The sequence below is a fragment of the Python bivittatus genome, unplaced genomic scaffold (assembly GCF_059951505.1).
Source record: "Python bivittatus isolate LINGU-HERP-01145 unplaced genomic scaffold, Pbiv_v1 ctg000020_np1212, whole genome shotgun sequence".
Taxonomy (NCBI): domain Eukaryota; kingdom Metazoa; phylum Chordata; class Lepidosauria; order Squamata; family Pythonidae; genus Python; species Python bivittatus.
Window position 1 is genome coordinate 127686306 of NW_028277030.1, and position 12774 is coordinate 127699079.

Consider the following 12774-nt stretch of genomic DNA (forward strand, 5'->3'; position numbering starts at 1 on the left):
CCTAACATTCTTAGCTATTTTCTGCCAATGCCCTCCATTATCAAAACCTAAATGTAAATCAAACAAAACAACCAAAAAATCAGGCCCAGTGCCAGCTCCTCAGAAAAATGCACCTTGACTTGGAAAAGATGCATGTCTGACATATATGGACAAACTTATATTCAGACATGAGTAACTTGGCAGTTTCAGCAGTACCAAAGATGATGTTCCTACACTATGTAACATGTCTTCCCTTCACGCAGCAGCTTTAGCCCCATCACATTACACACTAGCAGATTTTAGATCAGCACTTTCTGAACACTAGAAAATACTATTTATGCAAACTCCTTTGAGTTCTCTAAAACTCTCTCTCTTTTTGATAGGAGAAAAAAACAGGAGCTATTAAAATATATTTTAATTGATATAATTGATACCTTGTGCGTATGATTAATGAGTAAATGCTATTCATCCCCAAGAGTTTTGTTTTGAGTAAAATTGTGGGAAAGGATTGTAGGCTTTATTGTCTTAGAGTGCACTATTCATTTTTGGACTATTCAACTTTTTTTTTACTACATGCAAGTACATCCTGAAGCTGGTTAAAGGCTAAAAAGTAATTCTAGTCCTCCTTATTCAATCCCACCAGTAAATGTCTAAACGTTTGTCTGATCTTTACCCAAAATGGTAGTTAGAGACACTAGCAATATCTAGCTGAAAGAAGTGTAAAACAGTCTGTGAAGTGATTCAGGTTGGTTTACACCATGTCCAGGTAGCACCTTAAATGATTTAGCCTGAAACCAGAGATGTGCATGGAAGCATCACAGCCGAAGTAGTACAGAGAATTTTGTGCAACAAGCCCACGGCAACCACTTCATTGGAATCATGGCACTTTACTGATCCTAATCCTATTTCCATTTCACATAGATTAAAGGTATCATACACACTGGAATTGTGTGGCAATATAATGAAAAATATTTATGTATCATTTCATTTTTTTAATGGAAAAAAATCTGTAATATAATTGATCGGCAAAGTAATCCTTTACAAAACTCAGGATTATGTGTTTCACATTTCAGTGCTGTTCACACTAAACAAGTATCTGAAGAATTACCACAATCTTGCCATACTGAGAGAAACCATAAGAACCATCAGAACAGATAAACATTTGATTTACTATAAAGCAGTTTGATATTACGTCCATCTTGGTGAACTGAAAACATCAAGAGGCAGAGAAAAAAGTATGACTAAAGCAAATTCGAAAAACAATGTCCTTATGCAAGCTTTGTATATTTCTGAAACCACAACTATGGTTAGACTCTATACCATCTTGGCTAGGTTTCCCCATTATCCACACACCCAAACCGTCCAAGAAAGTTCTGCCTAGAATAAGCAAATTGAAACATGAAAAGTGAGATTCTGTCCTGCCACTTGAACTGAAGCTCAAATTTGAGGCCTAGACTTCAAATTCTTAACATTTCACAACACAGATATTTAGGAGAACACAGATTGAAAGGACTAAGGTCAGTGATTTACCTGGAGTTACTTCTTTATACCAGGCTGCTTGGGATTTGAAACACTGATTTTTAAACTAGATCGTTTTGTAAATCAAGGAGACCTCAAATAACATTAACATCTAAAAATAGCCAGGCAGATCTAGGAAAGGGAGTCTGTGAAAACTAGGGAGAGGGAACAGTTCTTCATTGATTTTACCTATGCTTTCTAAAACAGAGTGAAGAGACTATACTGAATGGAAAAGGTAAAAAAATCCTAGACAAATATTTCATTAACCCACACCACTGAAAAAGAAGAGGCAAAAAATACAGCCGAAGCCATTTCCTTTCAGAGCTAGCATTTTAGCTAAACTGAAGTTGGCCCTGACATTTGTTCAGCCAGGGCATACCAGACAAGCTGTTCTATGCTGTCAGATGACAAGGCTTAATCTGCTACAACATCTGCAGTCAGACAAATAATCTCTCCCCCATATTTAGAACTAGTTTCTTAAACAATTTTTGTTTCTCCTAAATTTGCTATCATGTCTGTTACAAATGTACCCCTACACCATGCATACTACAAGCTTTTTGTATAGAAGTCAACCCATAGCACCATAAAGACTTAAAACAAGAGTAAAACTGCAAATACCCTTATCCTTCCAACTGCTCAGCTGACTGTCCATCTCTCTTCACAATGGATCTGCCCCTTCAGCTGGGTTTAACAATTATGCATATCAGTGGAAAGGTTGCAGTTGGAGAAATAAAACACTGAGACATTAAACGTCAGGCTTCCTCCAGCAGAGGTCTGCAGCCTCTCGCTTGCTGCACGACTGCTGCAGGACTTAAATCACCTGACTGTCTTCTGGGTGTGAAGCAGACTGACGCAGTACAATCTGTAACTAGGCTACTGATTCCTCAGTTCAATCTGCTTACCGCGGCAACCATTTGCTTGTTGATAGTACCAAAACCCAATGGTGGGGGGGGGGGGGAGGGACAGACTGATGTTGTAATACACAGGCAGAGCTTCTGTGCATTACATGCATCCATTGCTTTTGGACTGTGAGAATGTTTGGAATCTTAAAAAATGTAATGGAGACACATATGTAAGATTAGAAATTATATATATATATATATATATATATATATTCATTCATTCATTCATTCATTCATTCATTCATTCATTCCATATTTAGGATGAACATTTAAACTCAGACACATATGCTGGCAAATGGAATATTAAGGCAGCATGTTTCTAGCACTCAAAATCCTCACTGCACATCTACTACTTTAGTAATTAAACAACTAATCACATCAGTTGATCACATCAATTACTTTAGTATTATTCCTACTACCACCAAAGAGTAGAGCGTATATTTTATTTAGTACAGTAAATGAACAAAGCAGAAAAAGGCCAAGAGAATACCAGCCAATTGTTCGTAACTCTTAGCACTAAGCTACAGTCTTCACCTTACACTTTTTTCTTTTTAAAACAGACACCTGCCATGAATATAATACATATTATGTTCATATTCATAATACACAATAATACAAGAATCAGCCTTTTTGTGGATATGCAGCTAATTGGTAACACTAACTTACATATGTAGAAAAGCACTTTATAAAAATAAATTAAATTATGAACCATGCAGCAGTAAAGGAAAAATGAAAAAGCAGATGATTTTTCATTTATAAACACAAGGTGGCACCAACTGTCTACTTTAGGTTTTTGTGACTTTCTGAAGAAATTGAAATTTCAGAATTCTGGGTGAACTACTTAAGAATTTGTATCCTGCCTTTATATAAAGTTTTCAAAGCCAAATCAAGAGATCAAATTAAAAATCAGCCAACAGAAACCTGGAATAGGAGTTTAAATGTGAAACAACTTCAAAATCTGAAAAGCCTATATAAAGGTTGCACTGAATTGTCTGAAGGCACATAATACTTAAATAGTTTGGAGCCAGATTCTATACTGGAACCCAATTAACGTTCAGTTGGACTCTGCCTTCTTTTTACTTTAAATACATTAATTTGTATCCTACATTCTTAAACAATGAACACGTCTTGACAACTTCTATATGACATCCTTTTAGACATTTGAAGAGTGCTATCATATACCCTCTTAGCAAACTCACTCTTTTCAAGAATAAACATTTCCAATTCCTTTAATCATTCTTCATGACATTTAAATTTTATTCTCCTGATCATCGTCCTTTAAAGCTGTTCTGATTTGTCTAAATCCTTCCTAAACTGTGGTGCCCAAAGCGAGACCCAATACACATTAGAATACATACAATGAAAAGGTTATTTAAAGTGAGTTAGAGCTCATGAAATCTTTGTTTGAAATATTTTAATAATATATAAAGTATATTGCAAACCTGTAAACTATAGTAAAACTGGGATTAGAAAATGTTTTAAATTATTATAGTGCTGATCTTGGTCTATACTGCATTATATTTTTATTGCTTTGTTTGCACTGCACTTAGATGTAAGTGCATTCCAAATAAAAATACTAAAATTACTTAAACCCACTGCTAAACGAAGTTAGAGTCTAATGTCTAATGATCTGTAGCAACTAATAAGTAATTAATCATTTCTTTATCCTTGCAAAGGAAAGCTGGCAAGCAACATTAATTAAAAGTGAGATCATACTGAATTTTTTATATATTTGAACAAAATATAGTGCTTCAGAAGCCAGGCTTCTATATCCTTCTAGGAGCTTTCTTCATTCTTTGTAATCATGATCCTAACAGCCCATCTTTAACTAGGGCAATCATTCTCCAGCTAGCAGTGATCCCTCCACACTGCACTGTTAAATGCACTGTACTACAAAACTGAAATACCCAGTTTATAGTAGACATTGCAACTGATTACAATCAGGCAATGTAAGTGTAATTAATTTGAACGTATAAACTAAGGTTTCCATGGGACAAGTAACACATAAGCTATTTCTATAAAAGCAATCTTCTTACTACATATATTAATGTTTTGTTCCAAGAGCCTACTTGATACTTCCTTAAATATTAATTAAGGAGGGTCTAAATTATACATTGGGACTGAAATTACTGTGATGTGATTGGCTGACATTTTTACTGTGAGTAGGAAAAACACAGCTACCATTTTAACTAAAATTAACTCTGTAGATAATCTATTATTCTTTTTTGAAAAGGTCAGAAAGCTAATTATACACTGTAGAAAAGCTAAATATCAAGGCAAGATAAAACATTTGGCAGCAAGTTTTAATCAACCAGTTGGGTTATTAATTATCTTATGAAAATTCACTACCAAAAGTTAGAATGATAGCTTCTAATATAGATAGATATGAGTGACATTAAATTATTCACATTTTTGTTTTTATTATTTTAATGTTGTAAGCTGCCCAGTGTCATGTATTTGAGACGGGTCGCTATATAAATCTATTAAATAAATAATTCCCCCCCACCAAAGAATTAGCCATTTAATTGCCATGTTTTGGCCATACAACTTCAGGATATATTGAACATTCTCAGACAATCCAAAATACTTTTTTTTAACTATACACATGCACTTAAGAGAAATCAGACATTAAAATAGCATCATGGGACAATGTAGAGACCTCCATGAAAGCCATATAATGACTGTTCTGTGCCAGAAGATGTTTTCTGTTGAGTCAGAGGGTACTTCATAATTCACAGGGCTCTTCACATAATTCACAAGAAGAGCCATAGGGTATGGCAATGGAAAATTTCACACTGTGGCTAAACAATTCAATGCAACAACAGAAATAGGTAGAAGTCCCTGCTGTACATGACAAGTAGATGGGGACTGTGCTTGGACAAAATTTCTCCAATAATTTATCTAGACAACTGGCCTACAAAATAACATCTAAGCTTTTAAATATCAAGACATCCTCTGAAAAACTTTTCTTATCATTTGATTCTAATTCATGTTTTGCCCCCTAAGTCATTCCAATCAAGTCCTAAAAGTCAACACTCCTCCCTCTTTTTACTTCTGAAGTAGTAGTTCCAATGTAACTGTGCCTCACTGACATAGTACACTAACAAAACAAAAGCCTTTGTTCAGTTTTGGCAGACTCAACAGTGGCAACCTTTCTGGGTCTAGGAGGCACTACTATACTAATTCATGCCATTGTCATCTTCTGATTACACAACTCCAATTTGTTTTACATGGGCTGCCCTTGCAAAAGCTACAGATGGTACAGAATGCAGCTGCCTACTTACTGACTGGTAGAAGCCAGTACAGCAAAGTGATACTGATATTGTGAGGGTTGTACTGGTTGCCAGTTTAAATTGGACTGGTTGGGTCCAATTTAAAGTGCAGGTAAAATCCTATAAAATCCTTTATGCCTCCAATTGTCACTATGCCAAATTCCACATAAACTTTTCCAGCCCAATATGTCAGGCTAAAAAGAAATGCTACAGGTTCTCACCCTCTGGGAAATATGGGAGAAATAGAAACTGACTTTCTTGGTTGCAGCCCCCTTACTCTGGAACAGCTTGCCCCAAGGTCATGATGATTCCTCCTTTATTGTCATTCAAAAAACTAGTGAAGACTGAAGACCATAATTTTCCGCAGAGCCTCTGAAGTACAGAGCACTACATAAAGCTGATAGCAACTGGGGGCGGCTAGTGGGTTGACCAACATGCCACAGTTCAGGGGAACAGCATTCCCCCTAAAATTAAACTGGTCCCAACCTTGCTGTGATTTAGAAAGACCATTAAAACCTGTCTGTTACATCAGACCTTGTGGGAAAATGGTATAAATATGTTTTCTCCTACAGTGAGATTTTTTATTTATTCTTCCCTGGCACATGAAATGGAAGTAGTGGCATATTGTTCCATTGTATAATTTTTACTATTTTAATCCTGGCTACATATTAAATACATAAGCAGCTCAAAATCGCCATCAACTGGAGTGGCATAGAATCCTAATAAATAAAGGAACACACTGTTTTATTTCAAGGTAATTTTGTCACTGTCTTATTGGTGTAACTCATTAAGAATAAAAAAGGTGGCATAAAAATGTGTCTAAATAAAAATTAAAAAACAGAACCTTGGCACAGAGTAAGGCACATGCAGAACCTGTTCTACCTGCTCTGCTGAAAAGCCACCTACATCAGCTGTATCATGAGAAGAATTCAACTGACTTGTTATGTGTGGTGGTGTGATGTATGCATGTGTTTTGAAGATTCTTTAAAAGCCACCTGAAAGGGCTTGCATCGTGAAAGGCAGGATATAAATGGTTTCAGTAATAGATGTAACTTAATTTGATACTATTTCATGGTATACCATATTAGCTGCCCATGGTTTTCATTTCATGCTGTTTAATGCTAGGACAGGCCCCTGAATTTCACGTTGGATGAGGAACCAAATAATATACAACAAAAGAAACCATGTAATAGCATCAATACATTTTGAACAATGAGTCCTACAGTAATGTAACATAAAGGTCAACCTACACACATCTAAAACTGTCAAAAGATGGTTGTTTCCTCAGTTTATGGAATGATCCTAATTCTGTGACTTCCACATATTACAGAATAGGGTTGGGTCGCCCTAATTAGGATACTTAAGTGAGTCTTACATATCATCCCAGATCTTTGTGATAATCCTGATAAGTACGCATCACACATTAGCAAATACAAAGGAGAGAAGCTTAACTATCCTTCTTGCTAGAATAGGTCACTTGTAGTACTGTTGGGCACAATTTGTAATGGTGCAATTTCCAACTGACAAGCCACATGACAGGCACAAGAACTGCTGAAAATAACAGCTTTTCTTCCATTCTTAATTTTTCCACTATATGTATTTAGAAGTAAGCTGTCTCTGAATTAAAAAGATCCATTTAGCAATCAATCAAATCTTTATTATGGTCATAAACCAGCATAAATATCCTCAAACCACTAGTGAGATTTCTCTTTTGCAAATTTGTCAAGACCTCTTCCAGTGTAACATCTAATGGAAGCAAATTCTTTAAGTTAATTATTGTACATTTGAACATAAGAAATGAACAGACAAAGCTGAAAAGAGCCCTACTCTTACTAAACCATCATCTTTACCCTTTAATCCTAAAAATGCCCAAATGTTTCATCTTAGTGAAGAAGCTTCAATCCTCTCCCATTTCTGCTTTTCCAGCTGTGAGGTACTTTTTCTGAAACAAAACAACCAGGCCTGTATAAGTATGCCAGACAAAGCCAGACTACTGATTTACATAAAGTGCTTAATACTGGCTGTTTTAAATCCCTTTCCTTCTTATTCCAAACCATGAACCTTGTCTTTTGCATTATCACTGCATATAAAAATCACATTTCTAGTGAGCTACTCAACATGAAAAGTGGAAGAGCTAAATACACTTCTGTATCAAAATGAGGTTGCAGTAAGGCGGCCAGAATTTTTGGTAATAAGCATAATAAAATGTACCTGCATTTAAGCACTGTGCTAACATCCACAAGCTTCTCAATAAATTCATATTTAAAACTCACAAAATTCCCTGTAAGAATGTTGGATTTTAGGTACCAGAATTCCCAGCCAGCATGCTCAAATGGAATTCTGGAAGTTGAAGTTGGATGCATGCAGAGAGAATCAAGCTGGGAAAAGTTCACAAAAAACAGTTTAAACTAGCAACATCTAGTTTCTGATATGATCAAGATGAAACTTAAACTAAAATGGATACTTATATTCAGAACAATGGCAAGCAAAGAACATAAATGGTTGTTTTCTCAGCAGAAGGAAAAGCTGTATAACGTGAATAATAACACAGACGCATTTAGAAACATGACATGCAGAAGAAATGTAACAGTTAATGAAATGCAAAAGAAGTGAAAGCAGATTACCTGAAGGTTCACTCAGCTTTGATGAAAACATAGAAAGGGATTTCTCCTTTTGTTTAACTGAATCATCTTGGCTCTCAGCTCCCTTTCTTACACTGACTACTTTTTTCTCTGAGGGCAAAGGAGCAACATCAATTGGGGGCAAATGCTCCTTAGCTGCTTCATGTACTTCTCTGTCTAGGTCCTCAGAGGGTTTTTCCAAAGAAAGATCCTGCTCTTCAAATTTGTTATGTATGTTCTTTAAAGACAAGTCCTGTGCTACTTCTTGGTAAGCAGATGGTATCACCTCAGCTTGAAGAACTTCGTAAGGCTTTTTACTTTCATTCTCCTTTAACATATCTTCTGTACTTCTCAACTTGTCAACTTGATAAGGGACTGTGTCCTCTGCCTCTGGAGAGAACTGTGCAGTCAGCACAATTTTGTCTTTCACTATGGGTTCCTTAAAAACAGGAAAACTATCAGTATATGCACTGAGTTCTTCCATATGTTGCTGTGAAGTCTTTTCTTTCTTAGCTAGATCTGCAGCCTCTGCTTCCAAACGCCAAGTAGTTGGTTCATTTTTTGAAGGTTCCAGTTGAGGCTGGAATGACTCCAAGTAGGGTTCACTAACGGAAGATTGTACTTCTTTGTATTTCTCCTCCTGGCCTCCATTTGGTACAATATTGGTAGTTGTTTCAAATCCTTTCACAGCTTCTTCTTTCTGCACAAGACTGACCTCTGGTTGACTACTAAATAAATAGCTTTTTTCAGATGGCAATGAGGTCCTTTCAAGATGCTCAGTATATTGAGGCACAGGTTGTGATATACACTCTGGAATCTCTGCTTTGGAATAATCTGTAAACTCTGATGAAGACACTTTAGTCTCTTTAACTAAATCACATGCAATGGATATATATGAAGTATCTAAATCTTCTAGAGTTGCATTATTCTCATTGTCAGGTTTCGTAGCAGCTTCAACCTTGGCTTCTTTTGCCTGGATTACTGGTACATTCATCGCTTCCTGATAAGATGGAGGCTTCTCAGATTTTTGTATTACATTCTCATATTCATCAGCAGCAGTGAAAGTTTCAAATGGGGAGATTTCAAGTTGCACAGGAGGCCCTCCTACCACAGCAGAGCTTGCAGTTAATGGTGCTTCCATAACAATATCTGGTAAGACAGGGGATGGAGAGGTTTCAGACCCTCCTTCAAAGGAAGGACAGAGCTGTACAGCAACATTCAAAGACTCCTGTGATGACTCAGATGTTTGAACCAAATCAATCTTTGTTTCATAACCAAGCTTGGGACCAATTACATCATGAAGTTCACTCTCAAAAGCTTCTTGAACTAAATCTGGAGTTAGACCTTCAGGAACATTAGCATCAGAGACCTTCTTCAGTAAATTCTCTTCTTTCTTTGAATCAGCTTTCTGCCCTTGGCTACTTGCCAAATCAATATGAGTACTGCCAAATTGGTCCATCATTTCTGCTATCTTTTTCTCATCTGTTTTATTTTCAGAGGCCTTTTCTTCTATTAGAGGGAGAGATGTAACCATGTTGCTCTCAATTTTCTCTGATGATTCAAATTTTGCACAAGCAATATAAGACTGTGAAGATTCCTTTGAGGCTTCTGGAGTGTTCGGGAAAGAAATATCTTCACTGCTGCTTTCATTCTCTTTTTCAGTGACTTCGTGGGCAGGCAGAGTCTTAACTTTCTTGACATCATATTTATCTGTAATACTTCCTAATTTATTATCTAGCTCACTTTTAGATACATCTTTAAAATTACTACTTTCATTACTAACCCAGGAGAGTTCAAAAGGCTTTAAATCTGCATATTCATCTCTTGAATAATGATTATCTACTAAAGTCATATTTTCACCATGATCATAGATAGCATGCGTTCCTTCTTCAAGACACTCACTTTTATCTTGCTCTGCAAATAATTCAACAGGTGATTCTGGAGAAGAATCCTGTTGGCATATGGATAATTCTTTTGTATCAGGAATTCCTTTAGCATCCAATGGTTCCTTAGTCTGAGATAAGCAGAATGAGTAATCCCCAGTATATGAAGGTTTTAGATTTGCAACTTCACCACCATCATCTACAAGGAATGGGTTTTGTGCAGTTTTGGTAGTAACTTTAAACACATCACTTCCAATTTGACTGTAACTATATTTTGCAGATAGTTCATCTGATAATGTATCAAGAGCTGCATACTCTTTAAAAGGATTGGCTGAGAGAGTAGAGAGGGAGGGAAGAGAAGCAGTAGCATCAAGAGAGGCAGCAGCAAAATCCTCTTGGCTGGCTGAGCATGCATGACTCAGTTGTTCTTGCAAGTCCATACCTTTGTCTGTGGCCGTGGACAGAAAGGAAAGTTAGCAGCAGTGCAAGTAATCTCAAAAGTTAAGGCAAATTCTAATGACAGTTTCCAAAACAATGGCTAGCCCAAATCTTATTGTAGAATGATTAGTAGAAAGAGCATGCAAGATTGAATTAAGAAACAGAATAAAAGTTAATGAAGCAGTGAACGCTGTGCAATACAATAAACATCTGGAAGAATTCAGAACAGTACTAAGTGTACAAACTTATAGTACAAACACATAGTGGTTCTTCTCCTAATTTTCTCCTCTTTTTTAAAAAAGAAGATGCCAATGAAGATATATTATCTTTGAATAATAATTCAGAGACTGGCTAGTGACTACAGACTGGCATTTCTTTTTCCCTCCCCAGGCTTTATTATACGTGCATTAGCATTAGCTATGTCCAATACTAACTGGCTTCAATGGAAATCTTGTTCAGCATTAACCAGAGTAAGTGCTAATACACATGAAGAGTAAACCCTGGGAAAGAGAAATTAATGCTAGGGAAAAGGAAGAAGACACAAGCCTGTATCCAATTTCTAAACCACGATTTAAAAACTGGTAAACATTACACTTGTACTGGTCCACATAACATGCCTGATAAAGGGGAAAAAGGCTAATTACAATTACAGCAGCAAGCAATACTAACACTAATATTTCATTAATTCTAAGTAATTAATGCCAACTTTATGTCAGCAACAGCAACTACATTAAAAACAGTTTAACAGTATCTAAATCTTGTAGAAAAGGGTCCAAGAATTCACAAAGTGTGGTTTGAATTTAAAAAATATTCACTTTGAATTTGAATTTTCTGCCATTAAAAAAAAACAAGTTATGTTTATTAAATTTAGAAGGTTTAGCATTCTTGGATCCAAACCAAATTTTAGTAAATACACACAGACGCTATTAATGGGAGGGGAATACAAGGACACTGGGCATACTCTAATGCAAAAGGCTAGCTGAAATAACTTGCCTGCAGAAGAGTGCATCAGAGGTTCAGATGCAACAGGAAGAGCAAAAAGGGTCTCATCTGAAAAACAAATACAGTATGACCTCAGCAGAAATAAGTACGAAAACAAAATATTTTCAAAAAAGGAATAGGGGGAGGAAATATTCAGTTTACAGTCTTTAATAGATCTTTTACACACAAATTTTAACAGAGAAATGAAGAAAAAACATGAATATAGGAGTTACATACTGTATGTCTCCAGTTTTTGACTACGAACAGCATCCTCTATATCAGATGGAAGTGTAAATGATATCATTTGTATAAGAGGGAGATCTGGGAATGCTGATTTGGGATTACCAGTCAGGTAGAACTGCACATTACATTAAACAAAATAAAATGTGGACATAATTTAGAGCATCTAATAGCTTCACAAACACAGAGAAATAATTTCAATTCCCTTCATCAGTCACAAGGCCAGTTTTATGGGATGGAGCTGTACATGCTCTGTGCTTTGGATAAGAGACAAGGACTCCCAACTTTTACCATTCTTCCACTTTCTTCAATGAATATATAAACAACATATGTTAAATAATAACTATCTCTGGAAAAACTAAATACCACAGTGAACTTAGCAATGTAAAACATTTTTAGGAACTACTGTATTATTGAAAAATCAAGAATGTCAATAAAGTCATGAAACCACAAGGTAAGCAGAGTACAATAAGCTAGGTCGAAATCTCTTATCTGCAAGGATGAATCCTTTTCCTTCTTCCTCCAATCTAGCACATTCTTGCTGCATTTTCATTTAACCCAACAGTTCGGTAGTTAATAATACAGTACTGAAGCATTTACACTGAATCAAACAGTAAAATGCCCTCAGTTCAGATACTGAAAAAAAAATCAGGTTTTGTCGCATCTTCAAGCAATTCTGACAAGCAACTATTTCACAAATAGACTGCTGAAGAAGTACAAGGAGTGTGCATATTGGCTCTGATGAGTCAATGCAATGCTTTGATTCAAAGTATCAGATCAGTTGCATTCAATTTTCTGAATCAATTTCTAAAGCATTTATACATACACAAAACCTCTTCCACATAGTCAAATCAATTCACAGAGATTTGATTCAATCCAAATACTTAATCTGATTCGGAAAATCAAGTCAATTCAGATATTTAATTGAACTGTCTTCTAA

The 12774-nt window shown here is 35.9% G+C and overlaps 1 protein-coding gene across 4 annotated transcripts in view; it reads right to left on the reverse strand.

Annotated features, from left to right (window-relative positions):
* The window catches only part of RTN4 (reticulon 4), a 47160-nt gene that overhangs the window by 21686 nt on the left and 12700 nt on the right, over window positions 1-12774 (reverse strand). Inside the window, exons 2-3 of one of the 4 annotated variants that reach the window (XM_088149419.1) lie at window positions 11607-11663; window positions 8296-10623 (exon numbers count right to left, since the gene is read on the reverse strand). The exons of 1 other annotated variant lie outside the window; for it this stretch is intronic. In XM_088149419.1, coding sequence (XP_088005545.1) covers window positions 8296-10623; window positions 11607-11663 — 2385 coding nt within the window. Of the gene's footprint in view, window positions 1-2115; window positions 2270-8295; window positions 10624-11606; window positions 11664-12774 lie in introns of those variants that run through there. 2 more of the 4 variants (XM_088149423.1, XM_007432013.4) reach the window with 2 other exon arrangements.